General features: G+C 40.5%; 3 protein-coding genes across 3 annotated transcripts; 2 read left to right on the top strand and 1 right to left on the bottom strand.

Moving 5' to 3' along the window:
- Positions 1-168: 168 nt before the first annotated feature.
- Positions 169-3,296, top strand: rpl9 (ribosomal protein L9). Its single transcript, XM_072462268.1, has 7 exons — positions 169-236; positions 699-745; positions 811-926; positions 1,334-1,429; positions 2,671-2,803; positions 2,990-3,070; positions 3,137-3,296. Exons 2-7 carry the CDS (start codon positions 700-702, stop codon positions 3,241-3,243), a joined length of 579 nt encoding a protein of 192 aa, XP_072318369.1. The 5' UTR covers positions 169-236; position 699; the 3' UTR covers positions 3,244-3,296.
- Positions 3,297-4,756: 1,460 nt separating this feature from the next.
- On the top strand, positions 4,757-13,155 carry rfc1 (replication factor C (activator 1) 1). Its single transcript, XM_072462267.1, has 23 exons — positions 4,757-4,863; positions 5,148-5,297; positions 5,366-5,435; positions 5,528-5,632; positions 5,728-6,008; positions 6,085-6,156; positions 6,267-6,344; positions 6,413-6,736; positions 6,805-6,915; positions 6,998-7,177; positions 7,325-7,429; positions 8,265-8,679; positions 8,776-8,888; positions 8,973-9,087; positions 9,160-9,248; positions 9,320-9,457; positions 9,589-9,684; positions 9,764-10,017; positions 10,099-10,216; positions 10,296-10,441; positions 10,527-10,740; positions 12,486-12,668; positions 12,738-13,155. The coding sequence occupies exons 1-23, from the start codon at positions 4,861-4,863 to the stop codon at positions 12,837-12,839; spliced, it is 3,462 nt and encodes a 1,153-aa protein (XP_072318368.1). The 5' UTR covers positions 4,757-4,860; the 3' UTR covers positions 12,840-13,155.
- A 923-nt stretch (positions 13,156-14,078) lies between these two features.
- On the bottom strand, positions 14,079-21,462 carry wdr19 (WD repeat domain 19). Its single transcript, XM_072463230.1, has 35 exons — positions 21,374-21,462; positions 21,226-21,291; positions 20,589-20,714; positions 20,397-20,512; positions 20,205-20,320; positions 20,050-20,130; positions 19,860-19,972; positions 19,619-19,792; positions 19,477-19,547; positions 19,230-19,402; positions 19,001-19,121; positions 18,812-18,918; positions 18,620-18,736; positions 18,371-18,526; positions 18,143-18,290; positions 17,819-18,029; positions 17,583-17,742; positions 17,404-17,514; positions 17,218-17,327; positions 17,090-17,147; positions 16,873-17,013; positions 16,711-16,793; positions 16,547-16,630; positions 16,323-16,469; positions 16,120-16,244; positions 15,944-16,053; positions 15,801-15,869; positions 15,652-15,729; positions 15,492-15,588; positions 15,300-15,424; positions 15,157-15,238; positions 14,929-15,079; positions 14,726-14,849; positions 14,560-14,636; positions 14,079-14,274 (listed from the first exon to the last, which is right to left on the bottom strand). The coding sequence occupies exons 3-35, from the start codon at positions 20,699-20,701 to the stop codon at positions 14,160-14,162; spliced, it is 3,864 nt and encodes a 1,287-aa protein (XP_072319331.1). The 5' UTR covers positions 20,702-20,714; positions 21,226-21,291; positions 21,374-21,462; the 3' UTR covers positions 14,079-14,159.
- Between the last annotated feature and the right edge of the window lie 977 nt (positions 21,463-22,439).

Here is a 22,439-nt window from a genome sequence, read left to right as displayed (position 1 = left end):
TTATTTAACAAAATTATTAACAAAATATAAAGTACTGTTACAAAAGTTTTAATATACTCGTGTTCTGTAAGTGTAAGTGTGTTAAGGTTAAGTATGAACGCAAAAATCCCCATCTCAAACTAAAACAATCTGAAAAATAGATAGTTAGTTGATTACAATGCCTGATGACGACACGCACGCGCACTACATTTGCGTCATGACGTACTTCCGTCTTCCTTTCCTCTACTACCGGCGAGGTGAGGGAATCTGAAATGCATATGCCCTAACATTATCTAAATTCATCTCTGGCATTGAAGTGATTATCTTCGTGTATTCGGCTCTTTTGTATACGTTAAGAGTTGGCAATCCCTTCAGGCCCTATATTAACAGTTTGCATTGCACACAGTGAGTTTTATTAACACTTCCCCCATACGTTTACTCAGAGGCCTGCAGTGTAGCTACATGCTAATCCTGTTCAGAGGCTGTTTCTAGTATTAAACATTGTTTTTTGTCTCACTTCACCACTAAATTGACGTTTAAAGCTGTTAAGTGTGTCACACTGCGTCTGCGATCTTAGTTATTACCAGAGCTACGGGATTTATCAGGAACTGTCACCCTGCTCTTGGTGTTTTCCTGCTGGAGCCTTAAATTGCGGTTTCCTCTGGTTAATCGTAGTGTAAAAGTCAGTGAGTTTATCCCGTTTTATGTTTGTGTAGCAGAATGAAGACCATTCTCAGCAGTCAGGTTGTGGATATCCCTGATAATGGTAAGTGTAAGTTAATTCCGCGAGGGTTGTTTATAAATGTATCTAATGTTAATTTTATTTTGCAGTGGATATCAAGTTGAAGGGGCGGACAGTGACTGTCAAGGGGCCCCGTGGGAAACTTGTCAGGGAGTTCAACCACATAAACCTGGAGCTCTGTCTTCTGGGCAAAAAACACAAGAAGGTAAATGTGCTGTGTGAAAAAGATGCCTTGATTGCCTTGAGCATTGATTGTAATGTTTGCTCCTACACTGATCTAGTCACTCATTCATCCTGATTACAAAATAAGATCCCTTTAGTTCAGTCTTTTTAAGTGGACATTAAGTTAAAGCAACTTATGAAGTTTTAATGTAATGGTGTTTATTGTACTCTTATCCTCTTAAGACAATTCAGACTGTTCAGAGTATTGCTGGTGGGTTCACTCACTGTAACCATATTTCAATAATGAAAAATGTATAGTTTTTATACTTGAGTGGACCGTTTTGAACAGGATATCAGACACTTCTGTCGATCTCTTTTTAGAACAATATCGTGGTTTACAATGCAAATGTAAACTTAAGTTTAGTTTTTAACACGACATTCTGTTTTCAGCTGCGTGTGGATAAATGGTGGGGTAACAGAAAGGAGCTTGCCACAGTCCGCACCATCTGCAGTCATGTCCAGAACATGATCAAGGGAGTCACTTTGGTAAGAAACTTGGTCATACATTCTATGATTTCATCAGGCTTGAATCCTTTTAAGCTTGGCAAAGTGCTTGAAATTAAAATTTACCATCTGTATTCCTACTCATTTTGACAGTAAAGAGCATTACCAGTTTACAACAGTGTTGAAGTACTGTGAACTTCAAACAATAATCTGCTTTTTTCACACATCTTGAACCGTGCATCTTGATAGGAGCAGAGCCGGATGTGGAGACGGGCTAATCAGCTCGGAGAAATCAAGTACTAAGCGTGCATCAGTTCGGTTAAGCTTTTATAACAATCTGACTCAATCACTGAGAAATTAACTGAATTTAGACGCGTCTCAATGCAAAGTTACATGTGGTGTCGTATGAGGCCACAGTCTGCATTTTATAATCCACTTTGGAATGAAATGAGACTTTCTGAACCCGACCTGAGGTAATAGGGAGAGAATGTGTAGCATAACGTGCGCTCATGTCACAATCGCGTTGTGATTAGAAAGTTAATTCTTTGCCCGGTGTTCGAGTTGTTAAGGCGCAGGTCACGTTTGACGGGCTCCAAGTGCAGTCAGCTGCAGCGAGTTTGAATCCTGACAGATTACTGCAGGGATGCCTAAACTTCTTTCAGAGGACCATGTTTTGAAACTTATAAAGAGCAGAGGGCTACAGAACCTGACTATGTTGAATTTGTCAATGACAAAGTGAACCCTTTTTTTACATTTGCATTTGTCATAGTTACGATGCCTCCACAAAAACTTAGACCATTAATGATAGGTTTTTATAACATCAATGCTTGGATGTTTCAAATTTTACTATATAAAGTACTACTTTGTTTGGACCAACTTTGCTGGAAGCCGGAGGGCATTTAGCCCCTGAGCCATAGTTTAAACATGCCTGGTTTACTGCATGTCCTCCCTTCTCTCATCCCCATTTCACTGTCCTTTCCAATCTAATCCAGCCTACGCCTCTTATATTTTTTTTAATCTCCCATCTCATTCCCTGCTCCCCAGCATTTTCGAGGATTAACTCATCTTAAATGTCACTACTTTTAAAGTGTACAATAATCCTGCGTGCCTCGGCTCCTCAAACTCGCCTCAGCAACGGAGGAGGCGTCTTCATCAAAACTATTGATATTGGCTCTTTTGTTTCTGGAGTACCTTGTGATTGATTGTAAATACTTGTAGCCACAATGAAAATGAGACTGTTCTTTCTAAAAGCCTTTTCCTAAATTATGTATTCCTTTCTTTAGGGTTTCCGCTATAAAATGCGCTCCGTTTATGCCCATTTCCCCATCAACATCGTCATCCAGGAGAGTGGAACAATGGTGGAGATCAGAAACTTCCTGGGAGAGAAGTACATCCGCAGAGTCGGCATGAGGGCTGGTGAGTGAGAAACCCTGAGCGCCTGTCCTTGGTTTGACATGAGTGCAGCTCTCATTTTGGTGTAATTAAGTGGTCCACCTTTACTTTATGTAGAGTACCTTTTTTAATGTATTGCTTGCTTTCTAAACCCTTTTTATATGTAGCTTTGAAATTAACCTTGCCCATTTGCATTTGTTTTTCCTGCAGGTGTGCTGTGTGCCACCTCTGCTGCTCAGAAGGATGAGATTGTGCTCGAGGGTAATGACATTGAACTGGTGTCAAATTCAGGTGTGCAATTTAAATTGTTTAAATTTCATTGTGTGCAACTTTATTGAATGATTTTTGTTTTTTCAGCTGCTCTGATCCAGCAAGCCACAACCGTAAAAAATAAGGACATCAGAAAGTTCTTGGATGGTATTTACGTTTCTGAGAAGGGAACTGTAGTGGACAGTCAAAAATAAAGAACTTGGCAATGATTCCCAATAAATACTCAATAAAACCCACTTTCCATAAATGTTTTTTTTTTAATATGCTTGATTTCAAATTGAATCCATTTGTTACCAGGTCAGCTTCAAGCATTTAAATGCATCACGTGGGCTCTTACGAGAGTGCGCTCTTAATGTGATCACAGATGTAGGTGAAAAATATCTAGACTAGGCACAAAGTACTTGGATGAGTAGATCTAGTACTAGATAATTGGAACAAATGTAGTCATACAATAATGTACATTTGACAGTTGCCCATAAATGTCACCTGAATATAAAAGTAATTCAATGGAGCTTTGTCATCCCTCAGTAAAACTAGGGGGAATCAGAAATGCAGTTTATTCAGTGAGAATCACTGCTCTGGACCAGAAAAGACATAATGGTCCGGTGAGATCAGTGAAGTAATCAAATTACTTCATTTGTTTATTTGCATTATTTACTTGAACACTACTGGATAATTGCTATTGTGAAGTTGTGTAATCTATTGATATTCTAATGTGAATCTTGCTCAACCCATTGATTTATTTTGGACTTTTCACCTGACTTGGGTCATGACTTTGAAATTGGATGGATTTCAAAAGTATTAAACTTTCTTAAATCCTGTGTGTAGTGATGAGACTGAGGGTGACTACTGAACAAATATACCTCAACTATTAAACCCAGATCTGACGATTATCTCTCAAATGACAAAACTTAAACGGTTCCAAGAAGCTCTGATTTGAATGACAAATCTAAAATGCTTAGTTTTGAACAGTGTATCAGCTGGTTTGCTTATTGTTTCTATATTGCCTGGTCAATGAGGGACAAAATCAGATGCCATTTCTGAAATTCCTTTAGGAAACAATTGTCTGGATCATTGCTCATTTAACTTTACTTCACTGTGCACTGGGTCCTCGTGAGTTGAAGTACCAGGACACATAAGGATCATCTTGAATATTTCCTCTTGAAACTGGCTGCAGACTATTTGCCTCTTAACTGTCATTTTGAATTTAAGCTTAAAAAGTGAGACAATTCCCATTTTCTAACTGTGTAAATCCTTTGTCAAAAGGTGATGATCCAAATCAAATACGTAAATACAAGCTTATTTCTAAACTCTGATCAGCATCCAGTTGAAAGACCTTTTAGACTAATTATATTTGATCAAACTTTCAGCCTGGTTTTTAAAAAGAAACCTTGTCCGGTCCTAAATTGTTTCTTACAAGCTCCTCGTTTGTCGAAGGCTTTTGACACTGGACCCTCCGATTCTGATAAAAACTATAAAGCAATATATCACATCTCTGACCAACCACTGCTAATTATGTGTCAAATTGGATGGGTTAGGGTTAATTGAAAGTGCCCTCATGTGAAGCTTTGGTCCCATGTGATCACTGATGAAGGCAGATGTAGGCCTATAGTTGCAAGAAACGTAAAAAAGCATAACAAAAAACTAAATAAAAACATAATATTTATTTTTGGTGCACGTACAGTGACGTAGTAGGTACGTACCGGTTATGCGTCATCTCCAAGCGACAACAGGACTGATTCGCGCCAAGCTGTGGATTTTCTTATGACAACAACAGGCTGTAAAGTGAAGGAATAAAAGTCCCACTAGCAATGGTAAGTGAAAAAGAGGCACGTGCGAATATTGAAATACATGTAAAAGATTTAACCTAGCCATTTTATTAAGTGATTTTCATGCATTCTCTTGTTGAACTGTTGTTGCGCCAAACTTTCTCTGAATTAGCTCAAGCTAAGATCGTGCTATGTAAAAACAAGAGTCTTTCTAAAGTAACTTGCTGATGCCCTGCGCTTAATACTGCACAGGACTGTGTTTTGTCCAGATGCCGTGCTTGTTCTTGTTCAGAGCCTTTGTGACACTGACAGCTCTCTGTGCACAACAGGACATCAGGCGCTTCTTCGCTCCCACATCTTCTAAACCCGCTGTGCAGAAACCATCCTCCAGTGATCACACTAAGATCAGGTCAGATGAGAAGAAGAAAACAATCACCTTGTCTTCAGACGAGGACGTGAAGGGTAAAAAAAAGACAAAGGTACCCATACGTTTGTGCCTTTCTATCAACATTGCCATTTCGACTTTTTAAAAATGTATTTATTTCAGGTTTCCAGATCAGGAGAGAAGCGTAAAGATGTTGGGAAAAAACGGAAGAAACGTGCAGTAATAGATTCTGGCAAGTGCTGCTATTCAATGCAAAGTCATATTCAAAGTCATATTTTGTTATTATTATTATTAATAAATGCCCCCTTCATGTTTCCCTTTTAGACTCAGAAGATGAGAAACCTGTGAAGTCAAAGAAGTCTCCTAAAGTGAAACAGAAGGAAGAGCAACCTTTCAAAAAGGATCCTGTCCAGTATGTCTCAGAAACAGGTACATGTTTTTGACTAAAGAAAGGCTAATAACTTTAAGTGTCTACGTTGTGTATACATTACTGATTAAGAGGGTCTAATACCTGTTCTCTGCAGATTCAGATAGTGACAACTTTCAGAGCTTGAAAAGGGCATCTAAAGCTAAACAGAATGGCATTGGAAATTCCAAAAATAAATCGTTGGGGACCAAAGAGAGCAGCAAATCTCCCGTAAAACCTTCAAATCCGGGGAAAGTGGTCCTAAAGTCTCCTGTCACCCCCAAAGTGGCTCCACCTCCAAAACCTAAACACACCCCAACATCTGTCTTTGACTACTTTGGCAGCGGGACTATTCAGCGCTCAGATAAGAAGCTCGTGGCAAGTAACAAGCGAAAGACTGTGAGTGCTTGTTTTAATACAATTTTCTTTTTTCTTTAGTTTTGTTACATTTTGACATGAAGTCTCGTGTGTTTAGCCTATCGAAGATGCAGACGATCTTAGTGATGAGCAACTTGCCAGACAGCTACAGATGGATGAAGACATGGAGGTATGGTTCAGTGAAATTATTGCAAGGTTAAATACCAGCAGGTTTGAACTGTGAATTATGTGCATTATGCTAATTTCAAAGCTGACATTACTTTTGATGTCTTTATACAGCTAGAAAAGCAGGTCCACGAGGATGAAGAGTTTGCCCGAACCCTCGCTATGTTGGATGAGGAGCCATCGGCTAAAAAAGTAATTTACACATTACCAATAAAGGTGCTAAGAACAGCTTGTTTTTCTCTTTCTGTTTATTATTCCAGGCTCGTAAAGGCCCTGATGACGCGAGCTCCAAGAATGCCACAGAAACGGCTTCTGGTTTGAGACGACGACAGACAGAAAGCTTGTCGGAGGATGTCATCGCTCCCTCACCGAAGAAAAGCCCTGTCAAATCTAGCTTTAAACTTGCAATGATGAAGAAGAAGGACGATAATAGGGAAATGTCAAAGAATAAAATCGTTCTATCACCCCTCAAAAAAATCTCTCCCAAAAAAGAAAGAGCACCTTCGCCGAGTCCTGAGAAAACAAAAATACCCACAGCAGGAACAACTCCAATTTCTCTTCATCCATCTCCAAAGAAAACGGAGGTGAGAAAAAGTGATTGATTTGTTAAATTTGCTGTATAAACTATATTACTTTAAAATGTTTGTACTAGAATACAAGCCCTGAAGACTCTGAAGAGAAGAAGAAGGCCAATGTGTCAGCGTACAGAAACTACCTCAACCGAGACGGTCCAAGGGCTCTTGGCTCCAAAGAAATCCCACAGGTGAAAATTTTATTGAGCAGGGCATATTTCTGCTCTTGGTTTGTTTATCTGAACTTACCGGTGATTGTGATGGACTTTGCAGGGAGCAGAGAATTGTCTGGAAGGTTTTGCTTTTGTAATAACCGGGGTGCTGGAGTCCATGGAGAGGGACGATGCCAAAGGACTCATCGAGCGTTACGGTGGGAAGGTGATGGGCAACATTAGCAAGAAGACCAACTACCTGGTCCACGGGCGAGACGGTGGGGTCTCAAAGCTCGAGAAGGTTTGTTCTTTTGCTAAAATCAAACTGGAGGGATTAACAGGCTATTGCCAGCCTTAAGGGGGAATAAGCATTTTTATATTTGACATAGTGATGTATCTTCATTTTATTTATGTACTGTAGTTATGAAATGATTGTGTTATTTTTTAGGCTGAGAGTTTTGGCACTAAGATCTTGGATGAAGATGGTTTGCTTGAGCTAATCAGGACAAAACCTGGGAAGAAGTCAAAGTATGAAATTGCTGCAGAGGCTGAGGTCAGTCATCTTTAATGGAACACCATGTAATTCATGAAATGGCCACACGTGGTCTTTTTGACAAGAATGTCAACTGTAACAATGGAGCTGTCGATCGTATTCCCTGTTTATTAATGAAGACAAAACCAAAAACCTCATCTTAAACAATCCTGTTCACTCCCTCTCTATCTGATCAGTTCATTGAGGTTGTGGATAGGTAATGGGGAATGTACTTGCATGAAAAGATAAACTTGACACACAATGTAGATTTATGCAAATTAAAAAGTATGTGATTTATTAGAAATATTACCAAAGACTTAATAGTGTCAGAAATATCGGAGGTTTTGGAGTGAGTTTGCACATTCTTGAGTTTATGTCAACCTGATTTAAAGTGTTGTTTTTAACATCTCTGACAATGGTTAACAAGAACAAGCTGAAGAGAATTGTAAAAAATGCAGGAAAGATAATTGGCAAAGAACAGAAAATCCTGTAGCTTCCGTCTGTACAAAATGGCCAGGTGTGTCACCAGTGATGATGAGCATCTTTGTGATCAGTTTAAGTTGATGCCATCAGGGCGTGGATACAGAATGCCTTTAGCAACAAAGGGTCATTTGTGCCGAATGCAGTACATTTGTAAAGCTGCACTGATTACATATTGAAAGTTGTGTGTTTGGGCAGAACACAAATGCATCAGCTTTGTTTTTATACTGATTGTGTTGATGTAGCCAAAGAAAAAATGTCAATTATGGTGGACAATCATTTTCCGAGGGAGTGTTAGGAGAACACAGTTGAAAAATTATATTTATTCAATATAAAATTTATAGTTCATTTTACTACTGTACTGTAATTATTTAAGGTTAAAGCATCTAAGACTGGAACTCCACCCACTCAAGCAAAGCGCACGCCCAAATCACAGAAGATCTCTCCTTCAAAAGGCAACTCCAGATCTCCTCAGACTCCCAGCCCTTCTAAGACCAGCCTGTCCCTGGCCCATAGTGCTCGGGTGGGCCTGTCAGGCACTCCCTCTGGGAGAGGGTCTGGACAGACGGCCCGGAGAGACCTGGGTCTTTCCTCTTCTTCTTCTCCTAAACATCTTTCATCACCATCAATGTCAGGAGAAGGGGCCAGTTTGCTCTGGGTCGACAAGTATCGCCCACGATCTCTCAAAACAGTCATCGGTCAACAAGGTGATCAAAGCTGTGCAAATAAACTAATACGCTGGCTGAAAAACTGGCACAAAAACCACAGCGGCGGCTCATCCAAGCCGGCAGGTATCAGACACTCTTTCAACACCATCACTCAGGTCATAGCACATTGGTCGAACATTAAGGCAATGGTTCTAAATGTTATGCTTTTATGTTTTCAAGTTGCAAAGTTTGGTAAATTTGGAGGAAAAGACGATGGCTCTGCATTTAAAGCGGCTCTCCTTTCTGGACCTCCAGGAGTGGGGAAGACCACCACAGCAGTACTGGTTTGTGAGGTCAGTCTGGTATTTGAGTGTTCACAGTGGATTAAGTCTGGTATGTAATTTCTATTGGTGATGATTTGTTTTCATGATGTTTAGGAACTGGGCTACAGCTTTGTGGAGATGAATGCCAGTTGTACTCGTAGCAAAAACAGCCTGAAGCAGGTTGTGGCAGAGTCATTGAATAACACGAGCATTGAAGAGTTCTATAAAGGTACAGTTATATTAATATGTATGTATTTTTTAAAACAGTTTATTGACAGATAATAATACTGGTACTTTGTAGGCACATCACAAAAAGTCAGCAGTAAACATGTCCTGATTATGGATGAGATCGATGGCATGGCGGGAAATGAAGACCGAGGAGGCATACAGGTTAAGACGGAGAATATAATCCATTGTCTTTTCTCTGCTTGTTTCCTAATTATATTGTCCTTTTTTTACAGGAAATGATTGGCCTAATCAAAACTTCAAAAGTGCCCATAATTTGCATGTGTAATGATCGCAACCATCAGAAGATTCGATCCCTCGCCAACTACTGTTTTGACCTGCGTTTCCAAAGACCTCGATTGGAACAGATAAAGGTAAATACGCACATTGTTGCATTCAAGACATTCAAGATTTTTTTTTAAACTGAAAACCACGACTTTGGCCGATCAGCTCGCTGTGATCTCATGTGGACTAAACCTTTTCTCTAACACTTGGACTTGAACAGGGGGCAATGATGTCCATAACTTTCAAAGAGGGGATAAAAATCCCTCCCCCGGCTCTCAACGAAATCATTCTAGCGTCAAACCAAGATGTCCGACAGGTAAAAAGAGTTTCATCAGTCATGTTTTTCTTTCATTTCTTGTTCATTTTGTTGTACTGTTCCATTCTTCTTTTCCCAGGTGCTTCACAACCTGAGCATGTGGTCTGCTAAGAGCAAAGAGATGACTTACGATCAGTGCAAGTCTGATGCAAGCAATGCCCGAAAGGACATGAAACTGGGTCCATTTGATGTTTGCAGAAAAGTGTTTGTCTCCGGGGAGGAGACGGCTCATATGAGCTTGATCGACAAGTCTGACCTCTTCTTCCATGACTACTCACTAGCACCACTCTTTGTTCAGGAAAACTACCTCCATGTTCGTCCTGCAGCGGCAGCGTGAGTATCACCTCTGATCTTTCACATGTAGCACACAGATAAAAGATGCTTCCAAAATTAACCTTGGCTTTACCTTTTTAGTGGTAATCTCAAATCTCACTTGATGTTGATCAGTAAAACAGCTGACTCTATCTGTGACGGAGACCTGGTGGACAGGATGATTCGCTCTCGGCAGAATTGGTCACTATTGCCTACACAGGTAAAACGCATATCGTATACATGTAAATGTGGTCTTGGTCTTTTCCTCCGCAACTGAATATTTTTCTTTGTGTCCTAAGGCCATTTATGCCAGTGTGTTACCTGGAGAACTTATGCGGGGCTACATGGGTCAGTTCCCCTCTTTTCCCAGCTGGCTTGGCAAAAACTCGTCCACCAATAAACATTCCCGCATTGTGCAGGAGCTTTCATCTCACATGAGCTTAAAGTGAGTGAAACATTTACTGCCCAGTCACCCTCCAATAGAAAGGAATAAAACTAATCGAAGCAAAATATTTTTCTTTCTAACTCAGGACGTACAGCAGCAGACAGTCCGTGAACCTGGACTACCTTCACTACTTGCGAAATGCCCTTTTGAACCCTCTTCAGAGGTTCGGGGCTGAGGGTGCAGCACAGGCTGTGCAGCTCCTGGACGACTACCAGCTCATCAGAGAAGACGTGGACAGCATGATGGAAATCAGTGTCTGGGGCGGTCAGCCTGATCTCTACTCCAAACTTGACTCAAAGGTCAGACTCGAGTTTACAAATTCATACATTATGTCCACCGAGAGGTTAAGTATAAAAAAAAGATAGATAGATAGATAGATATTATATTATATATCTCTATCTATCTCATTTCTGCACTAATTAATCAGTGTCATACTTTCAGCAGCACTGAGTGTGATGTCCTAATATATTGCATGCATGTTATATTAAAATCTCTGATTAAGACATAAAAGAGAAGCGTTAAAATAAAATCCTTTCATATGCAGAGCTAAAAAAACCGTTCGGTAAAAATAATACTGGAAAAAATAGTTTTTTTATCGTCCCCATCTGCACCCGTAGGTGAGCTAGAGCAGGGGTCCCCAACCTTTTTTGCACCACGGACTGGAACAATGTAGGTTTTTTCACGTACCGGTGTGCCAGTTTGTCGTGGTCAGGTTAACTTGCGCGGAAGTGGGCGGGGCTTAGGCTTCCATTCGATTCAGCTCGGAAGGCGAAATGTTCTCAAAAGACGCGTTTGTACATTATTAAGTGTACCATACCAAAAGATCCGAATTGGACACGTGTCCTCACTGTTCTTCTGACTGGTGGAAGCTCATCAGATAAATATGAAAAAAATGAGCATGTGCATAAAAATTATGACTCACCACACGCTGAATCAGTGGGAGCCCTGCACGTGTTTCTGTGCAATGAGATGGTCCCATCTAGGACCGTAATTTTGTCTTGTTGCCGTCACGGCGCGGGAAGTAGCGCTCAAACTCTTGTAAAAACAGGTTATCGCGCAGAAGTTGCAGAATGTTGGCCCAGGAGACGTGTCCTCCAAAATCCCCGCTGGCTCCTCGTCTGCTCCTTACTTGGCATTTTCCCCTTTGCAAAAACGCTCTCCACAGACTTTTGTTTTTCACTCATTTTCGCTGGTTTTGGGTCTACTTTTGGGCAGCGCGTGATAAAAAATTTGCTGAAAAAAATTGTCCATTCCACCTTTAAGCCATAAGCCTCAGAATTACCAATGATTTAAGTGTCCACTGTCCTATCGAATGTGTGGGAACACAACATTTATTAAATCCAAATCAAGTTTCTATTGACTTTTTAATGAACAAGGATTTCTGTTTGATCTGAACTATATTGACATTGGTTTTATCTTTAGTATTCCAGAGCCCAACACAGAGCTGGACTTTTTTTTCTCATTAAAACATATATTACTGATAAACTTGCCCCTCCTAAAAGCCACACTTTTATTTTACCTGCGCATCACGTAGACCACACCACTGCCTCTACATGCACGTCGATTGAGATGCAGTGGATAGATTCTCTCAAAACCACTGGCATGTGCTCCCGACCTCGTCTCGTATTCTAGTATTCTAGTATTCAGATGCGTGTACAGTACAGCGCGCAGTACGATAAAGACACGAGCCGACCAGGAGAAGCAAGAGGTAAGAATCAGCCACAGAACTATTAGACTCACACGATTTAGATCAGCAGAGATGACAAACTACGGCCCCCTCTGCGCAGACGAGCATGTGTGCTTTAGTTTTGATCCACTAAGTGAACCGTAAATGAAAACTGTGTTTATTTGCACTATGGAGAACAAATAACATGTCTGAAAGTCAAATGCTCCAAAAGAGATTTAGCTCCTTGTTCCATATCCATGTTTGACAAAATTGTAGTTTTATTTGTAGGATCTGTTTTTATTTGCAATATGGACCATGAATAATGAATGGTAACACACAAGTACTCTATTCATCTAGTTTTCTTGTGTTCACGCACAGGTGAAGGCGGCCTTCACACGTGCATACAACAAAGAGGTCCACCTCACACCGTACTCTCTACAAGTGGTCAAGAAAGGCCGGCGCGGCGGCGGTGGCGAAACAGAGCCAGGGGAAGACATAGAAACAGAAGTTCGAGAGTCAGAAGATGAGGCAGATAACCTCAAAACAGACGCCATGATCAAAGTAAGTCACATTTATGGTGTTCATCAAATAATGACAGCTTCTTATGGTTTGTGTTTTGTCGGCCCACAGCAAAAGAAGGCCAAAGCCACAAAGGAAACTAAAAAAGAGAAGACTGAAGTGTCTGGTAAAGGCAAAGGCAAAGGAAGAGGAAAGGGCAAGGTTAAAAAATAACTTTTGAAAGAGACTTAAATCCACGCATACTTTGTTCTGCACTTCCACTTAAACACCTGCCCCATATGTTCTTAAAGTGCTGTAATGAGAGTTGCCACTTTCACTGTCTGAATGGAGCAAATTATGATCTGTCCACCGCTTATCATGTCCAGCAGCATTTTAGGAGTTGGTGGAGTGTTGAAGAGGCTGTAAATAATGTGACAAGGCCATAAAGGACTGTTGCCTTTTACTTCAAATAGCTGCAACTGTAGATTTTGTTCTTTTGCTCTGATCCCAATTTGTATATTTCAACTTTTGTATCAATACAGAATATGTCCAGACGTTTGTGTGTGTTATCTTTAAAACTAATTATTGAGAAACTAAAACTGTAAACTAATCAAAACCAATAAATTATTTCAACTTTGAAAAACAAAAGTTCAGGATCTGAACGCTCTGACTCAGGTGACAGTTCACGCCTCGTCTCAGAGTTCTGTCTTCACTCTTAAAACTTTTGTCCTAAATGAGCTTACCTGGACCACTGGGGGTCTACTCTACACAGACATCTACCAAAAGCATTTTTATTTATTTAATTTTAAAACAAAATTAACACAAAACGGGAGCAGAGAGAAAAAAATAACTATACAAAAATTACAAATAGACACAAACTAAAAACAAAGGAAACACAATCATGAAACGGATCAATTAAAAAAAAGTCCATTTCGAAGTTGAATGTGATTTTACTTTTCAGTCTGATTCCCGTTACAAAGTCCAGTCCTTGATCGTTGGTGTTTTTGTCAACCATTTTCTTGTGATGGCTTTTTTCCCCTTGTTGCCAAATGTACATTCCAAAGGTTCAGTGTGTCCATAAGTACATAGTTCTAAACTTCAGAGGATGGCAATGTCAAAAACAGTCTGCAGTGTTGTTAATTTCAGTCCAATATATTTGAGCGACAGGACGGTCACAAAACACTGGAAGTTGTTTGCATCCTGGCTCCCAGTTTCTCCAGCAGTTTCAATTTAATTTATTTTTTTACCGTCCAAAATCACAACAGCAGTTTCCTCGAGGGGCAATAATGTGAATAATGAGCTTTATTCACATGAAAGAAATTACACTGTTCTGTGATTTTGAGGTACTTCACTGGGATGTACACATTTTCTGTCAAAACGAGGTTAAATTCTTTCATATGTTTTTAATTTTTCCCTTTGAAAGTTCCTAAAGGCATTCTTTATTTTTGCAAAAATGTAGGGTGAAAAAAACTCAAGGCATATGACTCAATGGCTTTGCCTTACTTTTTTGCATCGGGAAATGCATTTCATTCACACTATTCAAAGATGTGTCCCTCATTGATCCGGTTCTTCAGTCTTGAGGTATCCAGAACAGTCTGTGATCTTTTTAATAAGTTTGACACTCAAAGGCTCGGAGCACATGGGACACACAGTCTCCGTCTCCAACAGCCTGGTGGTACAAAATGATCAGAAATTACACTTCAGCATTAAGCACATTTTATTTGGCCACTTGACCTGAAGATAATAGACTTTATCCATCAAAACATTTGTGGGTGTGTGAACTAGTTTGCCTTGGAAACAGGGATATAAGGTGATGAGTTTGATACAAAATGTTAAACCTGAGGCAAACTCTCTAACCCTCACAAATGAGCTACTATGACATACAACATAAGTCATAAGTCACTCTGCCATTAAACATTACTATTCAAGTGAAATTCAGTCTTAATTTACTTACAGGGTGAATTGAGAGTAGAGCGCAGGGAACTCGCAGTGAGGGCAAACAGACCAGTCCTCTTTCAGCATATGACGACCCTGAGAAACATAAGATAGAGTTTAACAAATGGTTAAAAAACAAAACATACATGTTCCAGAAGATCAATTTAGATAATAAAGGACCTTACTGTAGCTATGCAGTATGGTGAGTTGTTTTTGCAAGAAATACATAGGAGGTCGTTCTGCGGTAATTGGAAGCCGCAAAAAGGGCAAGGCGTAGTTTCTTCCTCCAACTCTGATGTATCTGGACGCCTAGATTCAAAATAATTCAAACATCACAGAAAATACATAGATTGTCTTCTCGTTTGGACTGGGGCGAACACAAACTTACCGAACCATGGCCTCAATCTTCTTCCTGTACTTGGGGTCTATGTCGTTGCGGTACTCTGGCCTCATTAACATTGCAGCAAAGCTAAAGGCTGAATTCTTTAACCCGGCTCGGTGACACTCGATGACTGCGGACGTCAGGATGGGAACGACATCTGCACAGACGAGGTGGGAATCCAGGGATATTTTTGTGCATTTAATTGGGATGATAAAAGTATTCTGTTTGACTTACGTGCCGGAAACTTGCTGATATTATTACTGACACGGATTAGCATGCGGGCCCCTTTGAGGTGGTCTCCTCGTTTCACATGTACCTGTCGACACACCCACTGGGGTTAGCTTCAACTGTCATCAGTGCATTATGCCAGGCCTCACCTTAACCAGGAGATAGGAGTGCAGGATCATTAGGTTAGTGGCCATCTCAGCCGGTATCCTTATTTGTTGTGATTGCAGCTCAGTATACATACTAAAAAGTACATCGTGGGCATTTCGGTAGTTTCCTGGAAAATACACACTTTGTAAATTTGACAGTAAAAACAATATGAAACACACTGGACGAGCCTTTACCTGCGGACTGCTCCTCTCTAGCGATGATGATGGCAGTGCGAGCAGCCTCTCTGTACTGCTGCAGCGCCATGTAGAGCCGAAACAAGTACTTGGCATCCTGAAGTGAAGACAGAAATATTTACATTTTGCCGTTGAAATCAAAGCCACATGATGAGCTCACCCTGGGAAGGCCGTCCCTCTCTCCCATTAGGTAATCAATCAGCTGTGTTGTCAGTGAGGGGTCTTTTGCTTGGCCCACCTGAAACACAGCATTAAAACACTTGGTTAAAAAAAGATCAAGTTTATATTTGAACTTTTAACACCTCTTACAGTCTCTATGGCCATTTCAACAGCCAGGTTGTCTTCCGTGTTGGGACACTTGAGGAAGTGCTTCAGAGCCTGAAACATAAACACAAACTTGTGAAAATATGCTCAAACTATGTAGAAAACTGAACGTCAGGCTAGTGCCTTACTCTGCTGTATTGGCCACACTTCTGAAAGAACTTTCCGGCCAGTAGGTGTTTCTTTTCCCCCTCAAAGTAGAGAGCGATGCTTTGGTAGTCCTCCTGTGTCGCTTCAGAGCCTGACCAGACAGAGCATTACATGTTTTATGGTGACTCATTGTAACTGAGACTAATCAAAGACTGACCTATGATGTCTGCATAGACCTCCATCTGCCCGTGCTGCTGCGCCAACTGAAACGCTTCATCGTTGCACTGGGATAGTACGAGGAAGTGGATAGCCGAGGCGTAGTCATTTAAACGCAGGAAAAACCTGGGGTAAGAACATTTGAGAAGTTACAGCCACAGAGAAAACCAGATTGACTTACAGCCTATAGGTGTGTCTTATTACCTAGCAACCATTTTTGCTCCATCAATGCTCTGTGTCTCCCGGACGACGCGAACCGCGTCCTCTGGATTGTTCAAATGGTCCAGCAGCACACGGATCACATTGTCCCAGTCTTTGGCGCTCTCATAAGCTCGAGCCGCCTCTTTGTACCTTAGTACAGACATGACTTTAACAAGCTAGATTCATTATAATAAGTATCTATAGAATATCTAAACAGTAACACTCACTTGCCGTCTGCCTCCTTTGCTTTGGCGTATTGCAAGTGAATTCTTGGAGAAGACACATTTGGAAGTAGCTCTCCCACTTTAGTCCTAAGGAAAAAAACAAGATAAAATTTAAACTACAAAAATAATGAAAACCATTTCGTGTAATCATATTTTTGTTTTCTTACCAGTTCTTACAGCGAATATAAACAGATGCAGCCTTGTCATAATATTGTCCTTTCTCATAGAGCTGAGCAGCTTCAGCATATTGCTGGTGTGACAAAGTATAACTCATTACCACACAATATAAACGACATCAGTCATATAACTGCAGTCATCAGTGCTGCTACCTTCATGCTCTCCAGGATGGCTCCACACTCTTTCTTCAGGACTCGACTTGGATGCTGCACAGCTTGAGCAGAGCCTCTTCTTATGTCCCCCATCCTAATGGACATCCTGGCCACGCCTGCCTGACAAACCTCATCATGCTCCTGAAGTGACATTGTATGAGTTTACTTTGAGTTTACGTTTTAGTGACATGTTTCAATGCTAAATATGTAATCTTACTTTATTGTCATGTGTCATGCCTTTTTCATAATGTGCCAGAGCGTTCACGTAGTCTCCACTGGAAAGACAATTAAGGAGTTCATAAAAACAGTAGATGTGCCTTTCAGAAAGTCTTACCGTGTACTCACATAAACTCAAGATGAACTGCGTATTCTTTGGAAATAAAAGGGATCTGATCTTCTGCTAATCTCTTGGCCAGCAACAGAGCACTGTCCCAGTACAGCAGGTCCCTTCTCATCTGATCCATAAGCAACAACACATAAGCCTGTAAAACGAGGACGTCAAACCAAGTAGAAGTCATGTATGACATTTACCTCGAGGGCAGCATTGGGGCAGCTTGAGGAAAGGTAAAGATCTTGTGCCTGGTTGAAGTCACCAAGAAACATGGCCAGATGACCTGCCAGTAAATGTCTGTCCTCAAGGCCCTGGAATAATGCAAATGTGAGTAAAACAATACATGTAAATATAAAATCGGTTACAGCAAATTTCGAACCTGAATACTCTTCAGCGACATCACCATGCCAACATTACAGTTCATTTGATAAATCTGAATGGCCAGCTCGATCTCCATGTGTACCAGGCAGGCTTTACCCATGTCATCAAAGTCTTTGTCACTGCCTGAGCTTCTGCACAGCTCCTGAGCATCATGGAACCTAGGAAGAGCATGCAAACGGCCTGGATGTAGTGCATTTGAATGAAGCGAAGCGATTGCCTTAGACCACACCACACCTCTTAAGCATCAGCGCGTCCTTCAGTTGCTTGTTGACGTCGTCTGATGAATCGTTTTTTTTAGCAGAGCGTTTTAGAAAAGAGTGCGTGCTCAGTGTGACGTCACTGGTTTTCCCACTAGCGGTTTGACAGGTCAGCTCTCCACTGTACAAGAGCAAAGGCTTCTGGGAGAACAGAAGAGGAGTGCTCCCTACCAACACCACCCTTGGACCTGACCGGAAATGGAATATGATTATAATTGTACCATCAATAAAAAACATAAAAACGTCTATAATATTTTATTTAGAATATTATACAAATACGTGAATGTGTCAGTTACTGTACCATATATAGTGGTTTTATGCAGAGCGTAAGTGTAGACTTTGTCATCATCATATGCCACAAACACCCCTCTATCCGCATGCCAGTTGTCCCAGAGCACTCCCGTGATGGTGGGTGAGAAGTTTGGGAGCTCCATGCAGGAGTCGGTCGCCTAAATAACACATATTTTCAAAAGAACTTAGTCGCTGTAAGTATGTTCTTCTTTAGATTATAGATGTAACTTTCACATACGTTTGAAGGAGCGAGCAAGAAGCCACCGTTCTTGTCATCAATAAAAACAATTCGTGATCCGTTCAGATCTGGAAAGACTTTCATCACACCGACAGAGTGATCGTAACTATACACCTTTTCCAAGTCCTCCACAAGGAAACACGCAATATGACCTAACTGAAGAAAAACAAACATCTGATAGTCTTCTGATGTTGCATTGCAAATTGATATCATAAATGATTCACTAGTTATGAAATATTATCATTTTACACTTGTGCCATAATATAGGAAATCGCTGGTCAGAGCGTGGCATAAAATCCGTCCTTTTCTATCGTCGTCTGGAAACAACTTCATCTGACTCTTCTCCTCCTGGTCTCTACCTTCAATCTGCTCAAATACAGATGCCTCTTTAATCAACTGTAAACCAAGTCAATGTAGTTTGTATAAAGATAATTGACTCACCATGTGCAGCTGAACCTTCCCCTCAAACAGAGCGGCTGCATATTCAGCATTAAGGCACATGTTTGCTATTGTACCCAGATATTCAACATCCTTTAACTTTTTAAAGCCTGGGTAACATTTTAACTTAGGTTAGAGAGTTAATTGTTTTGGAAATCATATCAAACATTAGATAAGAGTAATGGCACAGACCAGGTTTTTGATCTTCTACAGCATAAAACCAGGCTCTGTTGTTCATTCCCACTGCCACATGATATGAGCCCACTGCAATAAAGGTTGGCTCAACTTCCACTTCAATAGCCACAGGACTCTCCTGAACATAGAGCAGAAATGTTGCAATAAAGAAACACGCCAATAAAATAGCAATGCACCTAATACCATTTTTAAAATATATAAAATAACATTGTAAAAGTCTTCTTACTCCTTCCACCTGGTTGAACACAGTAACCTCTAACAAAGAGGTAAGAAAAGCCATTCTTGTTCCAAAGCTGTCGCCCAGAATGGGCAGCTTGGTAAGGAAGACATGAAGTGTTCCTTTTTGAGTGGAAACAGCCAGTAGTTGACCATCATCTGTCCAGCTCAGCTGGTCCAGTCCTGCAGAACACAAGTGTGGATTTCGGACGAACACAAAAAACAAATTATTAAAGGAAAAAGAAAATCTACCACACCTTTGGTTTCATCATCCAGTCGAAGTAAGTTGCTTATATCTTTAAGATCAGAAAGCTCATGGATCTTTATTCTGCAACAATAGATACAGTTACATCCAATGAAAACATTAGGTGAAGCTGATTGGTTTGGCCCTGTACATACGTGTTGTCCCCACAGGAAGCAGCCTTGTTTAAAGCTGAAGAGATGGCCACACTGCTCAGACTCTCTTTGTGATTGTGCGCCTGGTAAAGTTCATGGCCTATTTCTCTGATGTGGGTAGAGATCACCACAAAATATCCATTGGAAAAACCAATGAGGATATAGCCATCACCATACCTACAAGTAACATAATGATTACAACAAAGGAATGGCCGATACAAATCTGAATCTGTAAAGAATGTACCAGCGATAAGACACAATATGTCCATAGTGGCGCTGAAAAGCCAAATCTATCCTGTCCTCTGGGTCATTAATGTTGAACAGAACAAGTATTTTCTTGTCCACAGAGACACTTACCTGAAGAAAAAAGCAAGCACTTGTAACTTTTCAATGTGTAATAAAAAGAACACTAGAGTGAAACCAAAATCACTTACAGTACTCTCACCATGCGTGGATCGTTCATCTGTCTTTTTCACAGAAAAGTATATTTCAGCTGGTTCACCACGTAAAGTTGTCTAAAATCAAACAAAAGAAATGTGTGTTGAATCTCAGTCTTTAGTATTAGTATGTGTGCTACAAAGACCAGTACCTGTCGGATTGTGTCCCCTTCATGATTACTGATGGTAAGAGTGTTGTCTTCACTTCCCAGAGCCAGAAGATTCTGAGAACTCCAGCAACCACAGGTGATCTTTTTGGTGTGTTTGCCTAAAAGAAGACAAAATATGGAGATTTAAGGCAATAGACAAGAATGTCAAAGGCGATGTACAAGTTTGAGGATTACCAAGTACAGGAATCTTTCGTGATGTATGCGGATTATAAATCAGTAGATTTCCTTTAACAGTGCCAACGGCCAACAGAGAACTCGATTTTGACCACAAAATGAGGGACATTTGATCTCTAAAACAAACAACATGTTTATTAAAGTGACATATATATATATATATATAGTTGCATATCATGTATGTCAATGCACCTCATTCCACTCTCTATATTTGTTGTTTTATTAACACTAGCATCCCAAAGGTGAACAGAGCTGGATTTGGCCGCGATCACAGCCAGTATGTCCCCGTCTTTGTCCCAGTCCATCCCCACACAGCGGCTGCACACAAGAACAGTTACACCAAAAGAGCTGTTAGTAACAGATGTTTGAGTGAGTTAGTGCAGTTTGTAACAGTTGTTTGAGTGAGTTAGTGCAGTTTGTAACAGTTGTTTGAGTTTGAGTGAGTTAGTGCAGTTTGTAACAGTTGTTTGAGTGAGTTAGTGCAGTTTGTAACAGTTGTTTGAGTGAGTTAGTGCAGTTTGTAACAGTTGTTTGAGTTTGAGTGAGTTAGTGCAGTTTGTAACAGTTGTTTGAGTGAGTTAGTGCAGTTTGTAACAGTTGTTTGAGTTTGAGTGAGTTAGTGCAGTTTTTAACAGTTGTTTGAGTTTGTGCAGTTTGTAAGAGTTGTTTGAGTTAGTGCAGTTTGTATCAGTTGTTTGAGTTAGTGCAGTTTGTAAGAGTTGTTTGAGTTAGTGCAGTTTGTAACAGTTGTTTGAGTTAATGCAGTTTGTATCAGTTGTTTGAGTGAGTGTAGTTTGTATCAGTTGTTTGAGTGAGTTAGTGCACTGACCCTGGCAGACTGAGCTCTGCCCACTTGTGTCCATGGCGGTCAAATATTTTCACAGTGTTATCTTGTCTGTGAGAAAAGAAGTGAAAGAATGTGAGCCTTTGTGCATTAGTTAAACAGATCTCACGCTTATAGTTCATAATGTTCTCACCCCGCGACGGCAACGTAATTCCCCAGACTTTTCTGCCACCTGTAAAGTATGTTGGATCCTGTCCAGGCTTGGTCCGAAAGTATGAACACGCACTTGAGCAAAGGAAGAGATTACAAGAACCATCAGCACTTATGGAAGAAATGTGCAATAACACGTTACACTTTTAACCGTTTGTAATGCCCAATAATGTGAGAAAAACACAAGATCTCCACGTCGGTGCGGTTAGCAAACACCTAGCATTGCCGTTAGCCAGTAGTAAGAAAAAACTTAATCAACAAAAGAGTTTTATCTTTTGCACCATGAATAAATTAAGTATATTTCCAGTTCCACCAACCTTCATTGTTGCAGCATTTATTATCTGAAAGGAAAGACACTATTTCAGCCAAAGCATCTCCGAGTGAATGTTTTGGTTAACTGTTATCCCATAATGCTTCACTCCAAGCGTCTGCGGAAGCCCAGCGATGTCATAGCAACATCCCTAGCAACCGTGTAGCGACCGTACACACGCTCTCCTGCACATCTCCTGCATCTCCTGACTTATATACGTTTGATATAGTCAGTGGACCTAGAGGTCGCCTGCACTGAACTCAGCTTTGTAAGATTACTTTTATCACTTAAACACAGCAAACTGGAGAATATGCATTGATAAAAGAGAATTGCACTCTGTGTCAGTGCGTGTCATTCTTTAAACTTCATTGTCAGTTTAAATTACATAATAAAGGCTACAAGAAGCACATGTACCGGCTACTGCACCATTATGTCTGTAGAGCCTAGAATAGATCCAGTTTAGCTGCATTTATAAGGCTCTGCCTGTACTGTTATTGGTAGGGAAGCGGTTGGCCTTATTTGTTTTTTTACTCCCACTGAGGAATTATTTCTGACTAGTCCAATACAAGTTATAAATGTCAAAAATGTTTCCAATTTATATCTATATTCTACACCAATGAATTTGTTGTTGCTGTTCCAACACTCACTCACTCACTCACTGTGCACTTTCAGGCACATAAAAAATGTCTATCGGGACGTAGTGACGCAACCCACAAATAAAACACACATTTACACAGCA

This window comes from Eucyclogobius newberryi, unplaced genomic scaffold (assembly GCF_026437365.1).
Source record: "Eucyclogobius newberryi isolate DKJ021-1_F unplaced genomic scaffold, fEucNew1.0.hap1 SCAF_4, whole genome shotgun sequence".
NCBI classification, from domain to species: Eukaryota; Metazoa; Chordata; class Actinopteri; order Gobiiformes; family Gobiidae; genus Eucyclogobius; species Eucyclogobius newberryi.
This window is presented reverse-complemented; position numbering and strand designations above follow the sequence as displayed.

Coding starts and splice junctions, on each gene's coding strand:
- rpl9 (XM_072462268.1), top strand. CDS start 700: ATGAAGACCATTCTCAGCAGTCAGGTTGTGGATATCCCTGATAATG. Junction 927..1,333: donor TGGGCAAAAAACACAAGAAG/GTAAATGTGCTG, acceptor TTCTGTTTTCAG/CTGCGTGTGGATAAATGGTG. Junction 3,071..3,136: donor TGAACTGGTGTCAAATTCAG/GTGTGCAATTTA, acceptor TTGTTTTTTCAG/CTGCTCTGATCCAGCAAGCC.
- rfc1 (XM_072462267.1), top strand. Junction 6,009..6,084: donor CAAGTAACAAGCGAAAGACT/GTGAGTGCTTGT, acceptor TCGTGTGTTTAG/CCTATCGAAGATGCAGACGA. Junction 9,458..9,588: donor CTCGATTGGAACAGATAAAG/GTAAATACGCAC, acceptor GGACTTGAACAG/GGGGCAATGATGTCCATAAC.
- wdr19 (XM_072463230.1), bottom strand. CDS start 20,701: ATGGACTGGGACAAAGACGGGGACATACTGGCTGTGATCGCGGCCAAA. Junction 17,743..17,818: donor GACGCGCTGATGCTTAAGAG/GTGTGGTGTGGT, acceptor TGCTCTTCCTAG/GTTCCATGATGCTCAGGAGC. Junction 15,080..15,156: donor TATCAGCAAGTTTCCGGCAC/GTAAGTCAAACA, acceptor TCGTCTGTGCAG/ATGTCGTTCCCATCCTGACG.